The 6,774-nt window shown below is 38.7% G+C and overlaps 1 protein-coding gene across 1 annotated transcript in view; it reads left to right on the top strand.

Moving 5' to 3' along the window:
- The first annotated feature begins 1,581 nt into the window (after positions 1–1,581).
- C6 (complement C6) overlaps positions 1,582–6,774 on the top strand; it is an 82,850-nt gene continuing 77,657 nt past the window's right edge. Inside the window, exons 1-3 of the mRNA XM_070045087.1 lie at positions 1,582–1,724; positions 3,195–3,351; positions 4,633–4,777. Coding sequence (XP_069901188.1) covers positions 1,582–1,724; positions 3,195–3,351; positions 4,633–4,777 — 445 coding nt within the window. The remainder of the gene's footprint in view (positions 1,725–3,194; positions 3,352–4,632; positions 4,778–6,774) is intronic.

The following is a 6,774-nucleotide window of genomic DNA, read 5'->3' as shown; positions in this document are numbered from 1 at the left end:
AATGCTGAAATGAAAAAACAGACAAAAAAGATCAACTGTCATGGTGTTCATATTTTAGTGAAGAAGGAGAAAGGAAAGAGGAGATATTTATTTAAATTACATAGTACTTTATATATTAGGAAGGTATGAATGACAGAGAAAAATAAAGCAGTGAAGGAGGATAGGAAACACTGGTGGGAAATTGTAATTTCAAAAAAGATGGTCAGGGATCTGATTTTATTTGTAAGCTGAAAAGTAACTAAAGCCATATTTCTAAATCATGTTAAACATGAATAGTCTTATTTAACATCAAAACATATTTTCAATTTTCACAAGATTCTTGCTGTAATTTTGAGGAGCCCATTATTTTGAAAAATTCATGACCGATAGCTACAATTAACTTTGAAACACTCAATTGTTACTACTCTTTTGAAAAACTAATATTTATTGAGTGATGATTCTATACCAAGGATTGTTCTAAGCACTTTACATGAATTTTCTTCTTACTGAATCCTAACAAAAGTCTTATGAAGAAGGTAAAAGTATTATCCCTATTTTATGGATAATAAAACTGAGACACAGAGAAATTAGGTGAATGGCGTTCTATTAATATTTCTTTAAATGGAAGTTACTATACTAATTACAGCAGCATTTTCTGTACATATTTAACCATGTTGTGTGTTTTGTTAGAGATACAAAAATCAAAATGGCAATATTGGGAGGGCAGATAACGGTTTTGCAATTTCCATCCAATAACACACAGATCCTCAAGGCTCCACAGCACATGAGGAACCACTGGTCCAAGTTTTCTCTGGCATTCAGCCACATCTGAATAAACCCTCTTGTGTTCTGGGTAGTGGAGTTCCAAGCATCTAGATGCTCCAGGAACACTAGTTAGCGTTATTAGAAATTCAATGAAGGAATGCATCTCATCCAAGAATGAGGAGTCTTGGGCTGTTACTTGTCATGTAGTCTCAACCTTACCGTTCCTGCTTAAGCCTCCGTCTCATCATCCATAAAATGAGGGAGTTTAATCTGAAGGTTTCAAAGATCCGTTCCAGCTCTAACTTCTATGACTCTAAAACTAGAGATAGTTGGACAGTGAACTCTCTTTAACAAGCTTCCAAGGTGCCAGAAAAGTAAATAGAGCTTCAAAAAGAAGGGTTCCAAAGTCCTTCCCCAGGCCCAGAAAAGTATGAAAAACAGAAAGGTAGTACTAGGTAGTACTTGAGGGCACTGTCCACACACAATAAGCAGTTATTTTGAAAAGTATAAGACTACATAAAAATTTCCATTTAGGAATGAAATGAGATACAAATATATACTACATAGTTTGTCTTGTAGCCTATCACTGACAGTTCAGAGAAACTTACTAGTACTGGGGTTTGTAACTATGGGAATGTCCAACCTAAAAATCTTTAGAAATAACATTTATACTCATAAGCATGTGAATTTACAGGTGTTACTTTGCCTTAAGGAAGGCAAGATGTTTTCTAAGATCATATTTGAGGTTGTAACTGAGAATGACCTATAAAGTTTTACCTCACAGATGTTTGGTATGTTTTATATCATTTCTTTTCAGGGTCTGGAGGCTCTCCAGGCATGGCCAGACACTCCATCTTATATTTCATCCTGCTGAGTGCTCTGATTGACAAGGGCCAAGCCTGTTTCTGTGATCATTACCCATGGACTCAGTGGTCCAGCTGCTCAAAAACCTGTAATTCTGGAACCCAGACCAGACAGAGGTGGGTGTGGACTTTGTAGCTTTTCTTTGTACCCTGTAAAACCTCAAGGACAGGGTTAGCAAAATCAAAAGTGCCACACTAAGTGATGGGAAAAAAATATATCTAAAAGTATAACTTTTACAGACTATAATCCAATTTTTTTTTAATTCTGAAAAGAATTCATGAATTTGGATGGAATTTGAGGTCTTTTCCACATAAGGTTGAAATGGAGTCTACTTTTGTTCTCCACGAAAATTGAGGTGTTTCAAAGAAATTTAATTAAGAATCTGTGCAATATTTTCAGTTGACTAACTTACTTAGAATCACTACTTAGGCTTTTTTTCAATCAGCACATAACTCTGCTTGCCTACAGTTAAAGAGTTAATTATAGAGAATTTTCTACTCATTCAACTGAGTCTAACAGGACCTCAATTGATCAGCACTGCTACCTATTAGCTTGATTGTTGTCATGGACCAGTAGGCAAGAAACTGTGTTTACTTGATAACATTTAATAATTCAGCCTTTTCATCAATTCAGACTACTCATCCCCCACAGTTTCTTTAAATCTGTTAGATATTTCTAGTCCATGAAGATGCACACATGACTTGGAGGAGAAAGGCATATATTTAATGTGTTTTAACTGTTATAGCACTTTTTTGAGATCTATGTTAGAAAACTATTTTTACATATGTAGTGTGAGTGTCATTAAATCACCAACTGACTGCCCCAATAAACCATCCACGAAGGATGTAAGAACAGATTTGTTTATAATACTTCTCTACTCAAGAGTCCCTCAGTAGCTCTCTACTGCCTACCAAATAAAGTACAATATATTCCATCCCTCTCAATTATGCACTTCTCAGGTCCGTCCCACAAGTCCCTTCACGGACGTGTCATACTCTCCACCTCTAATCTTTGCACATGATCTTCCTTCTGAATGCCCTTCCCTTTCTTGCCTGGGAAATTCACATGAATTTTTCAAAATGTATCTCTCATGTCACTTTCTCCCTTACTCTTTGGGCCCACGGCACTCTGGCTCTATCACAATCATTGTATTTATCACCCTGTGTTGTCATCTTTTAAGCAATTTGCAGAAACTTTCTTCTTCCTTTTCTTTCCCTTTCAGTCCCTTCCAGGAATTCAGTCAGGGCCAGCTTCATGGACGTGTGACCTGTGCAGTCACACAGGACCGCACACTGAGAAGGGCTCTGTGCTTGGCTTAATGCTCTGCAGTCATTTTCTTGAAATTCTTAATAAGCTTTGAACGTGAGGCACCCCCCGTTTCCATTTTGCACAGGGCCCAACAAATTATGGACCCAGTGCTGAGTTCCAGTAAGTGGTAAGAATTGCACATATGGCACACTGCCTGATTTTCCATGAAAACCTTCTTTCCTTGTATTCACTGTAATTGAGTCAATGATCTTTTTCTTATGGAGCTGGAGCCACAATGAATACACTCATTCTAAGCAGCTTTTTCCTCACTGTTACAGATACATCGTTGTGAATCAGTACTATCTGGAAAACTTTTGCGACCAGCTTTGCACCAAGCAGGAGACCAGAGAATGTAACTGGCAAACTTGTCCTATCAATTGCCTCCTGGGAGATTATGGACCGTGGTCAGACTGTGACCCTTGTGTTGAAAAACAGGTAGGTGATATGTGGGTGTATTCAGGAAGTCGGAATCACAGTAAAATTCTCGAATTCCCTGACAGACTCAACAGTCATAGAAATGCTGAATTTCTTCAATATTTGAAAATGAACTGTCCCAGCTTCCACTGAAGGAAAATTCCATTTAGCAACATGTTGGGGGGGGGAAGGAGGATTCATTTTGCATGGTTTATTGTCATGTGAACACCAAAAACAATGTTCTACCCCCCAGAATTGGTATTGCACTCGCCCAGCTCTGAATTCCACTGCCTGTGCCCTCTGAGAGCTCACAAAGCAAAAACAAGTGCTAAAAAATGGGGATTTCAGTCCAAGGTTTAAAATCAGACAGAAATGAGGGGCATTAATTAAAATGACTCCTTGCCTTTCCTCTAACATCCCTCTCCCCATGGGAAAGTCCCTCTATTTGTTTATTGTTCCCAGCTGCAATATTTACCCATCTCAAGCTCATTCCTGTAAGGACACTGGCCCATGTGAACCCCAGTCAGGTCAGGGGCTAAGCATTCAGACATTAGGGAAGTAGACAAAACTCATTATTGGAGCACCCGCTCTCTGAGAGAAATTGTTCTACGCCCTTTACATACATCACCTTATTCAAACTTCACATCACATTGTTTTTCTACCCATTTTATAGATGAGGAAGTGACAGCTCATTAGGGGTTAAGTAATTTGCCCAAGAATACACCACTAATGAATAGAAGACTACATTTCGAACTTGGATTTTTCTGACTTCAAAGTCAGTACTTTTTAATCCTGTCCTATCTCTTTCCCTCTCTGACTCTTTGTTTTACTACTGCCTGTTTAAAATCTTCTAAAGTGTGGAGAATGTGTCAGCCCTGGTTTCCATGGTGACTTCCTCATGCAAAAGAGCCCCCAAATCCTTTCACATTTATCACGTCACACTATCTTTGAGGAATAAAAGAGCTACTGTTATTACCTGGAAGATTTATTGCACTCAGGACACGCTCAGTAAATATGTGTGCATTTGATTTCTATTCAATTTAGAATCATATGATTTCAGAGTTAGAAATCTTAAGAAATCTTTTGTCCCAGTTCCTCATTTTACAGGTTGGAAAAGTGAGACCCAAAAAGTATTGACTTCCCTAAGGACACACAATAATAGAACTGGAAAAAGTCATTATTTAATTCAGCAAACGCCACTATAGGAAAAATCACTACTGTGATTGAGAAGCCCAGTTTTCTTAGATAGTTTTTGGCTTTGACCCAGCCTCAGTTACTCACCTTTCTCTCCTTTTCTTTCAGTTTAAAGTTAGGTCCATCTTGCGCCCCAGTCAGTTTGGAGGACAACCATGTACTGAGCCCCTCATGACCTTTCAACCATGCATCCCTTCTAAGCTCTGCAAAATTGAAGAGGTTGACTGCAAGAATAAGTTCCGCTGTGACAGTGGTAATGTACTTTTGGAAAATGTTCAGTCTTCATTAAAAATGACTAAATAAATTTATTCCAATTGACTCCCAGTGAAAGTCATGATAGAGAAGTCCCACCATATTTTAAGCCTGTGGGGACAGGGGTGTTATGCTACCAATTACATGCTATTCATGTGTAAAATTACAGCTTTCAAGCTATAATCATCTTGACCACTTATTTGATTCATTTGCTCATCAAGTACGACTCCCAGGTTCCTACACTGTGATACAGCAGTAAGAAGAGAATGAGGAGAAGGAAACGGAGGAAGAGGCAGATACTTTTAAAAATTGGCTAGGGCTTCCCTGGTGGCGCAGTGGTTGAGAGTCCGCCTGCAGATGCAGGGGACACGGGTTCGTGCCCCGGTCCGGGAGGATCCCACATGCCGCGGAGCGGCTGGGACAGTGAGCCATGGCCACTGAGCCTGCGCGTCCGGAGCCTGTGCTCTGCGACGGGAGAGGCCGCAACAGTGAGAGGCCCGCGTGCCGCAAAAAAAAAAAAAAAAATTGGTTATTAAGAAGCACAAATCTAGAATAAGCAATTGAAAAGGGGTGACAGAGTTTTAAAATTTTAATATAGTTTATTAAGATAAGAATATTGAAGCTAAGATAGTATGTCAATGGGATGACTAGAGATGATGTGACAAATTTTCTGGTGTGGTCCATTGAATGACTCCAAAGGTAATTGTCAGAAGAGGAGGTTGAAAATGATTTAAATGGTGGCAACCATTTCAAACTTCAAACTTTTTAAAGTTCAAGTACAATTCTCATTCAGAAAATTGTAAATTTTTAAATTTAAGTATCATTAGATTATAATCAAATTTTGAATATACCACTTAATCTATGTATTCTCTTGCTAATTAATGGCTCTCCAAAGCTCAACAATTTGAACAGTCTAGATGAGATTTCTACACACTTTTTCAGGAAAGGTCCAGATGCCAAATATTTTAGGCTTTGCTGGCCATACAGTCTATGCAGCAGCTGTTCAACTCTGGCATCTTAGCATCAAAGCTGCCATAGACAGTAGATAAACAATTGAGCATGGCTGTGTTCCAACAGAATTTTATTTACAAGAGCAAGTGGCAGGTCAGTTTTCATCCATGGGCCATAGTTCACTGATTTCTTATATAAATAGTCACTTTAAAGTTAAAATTAGAGTTCAGATGAATAAAATCCCATCATTTCTGTATACTCTGAGATACACTGAAAAGTATTTAGAACTAAATAGCAGATTTCAAATTCCTATAGAAAACTGACCCCAGACCTGGGTCTAATGTTTCTCTCTTCTTACTCCTTGCTTGCTGCCTTCAGCTTTGCCAATCTTTTCTGAATGTCAGGCAGGAATGCTGGTGTCAGGGTTTTCCCTCTGTACCTCATCCCCCAAACCTGAGATGTGAGGGTGGGACATGGGTCGGGAGATAGACATTATGCCTACAAAAATAAGGTCATGTCACATATTGACAAAAGAGGGAATATAAGAAAAATCTTGATGGCAATGGCTCAGGGTAATGCAGACCTTAACATTAGAACCAGAATATTAAGATAAAAATTTAGAACTGAAGCACAACTATTTGAACCATGAAGGATAGTTTTTAGAACAGATTACCGGGAAGAACTCTTTTATTCAATAGATGATAAATCTATGAGATTTATTACAAAAGAGCTTTGTTTAGGCCAGAAATATCCACAAGGTTGAGAAGGCTTTAGATACATCAATGAGCTAACAATTCATAATGAGGGAGTTCAGGAAAGTTAGTGGTATAGGCACAGCTGGTCTCTAGTTCATCAGCAATATGTCCATAACTAGTGATAGAAACTGAACTGTTGAAATACATCTGTAATGGTGGGTAAGCAGCTGCTACCCTGAGGTCTCATAGTGACCTCTGCCCTACTGTCCAGATCCCTTGACCAAGAATCTCTAGATCTTCCTAGGATCCAACCACTAACCAGCTAATCCCTGGCACAAATATGGTTGGAATC

This window comes from Globicephala melas, chromosome 3 (assembly GCF_963455315.2).
Source record: "Globicephala melas chromosome 3, mGloMel1.2, whole genome shotgun sequence".
NCBI classification, from domain to species: Eukaryota; Metazoa; Chordata; class Mammalia; order Artiodactyla; family Delphinidae; genus Globicephala; species Globicephala melas.
Note: the sequence above shows the minus strand (reverse complement) of the source record. Positions and strands in the feature narration are given on the sequence as shown.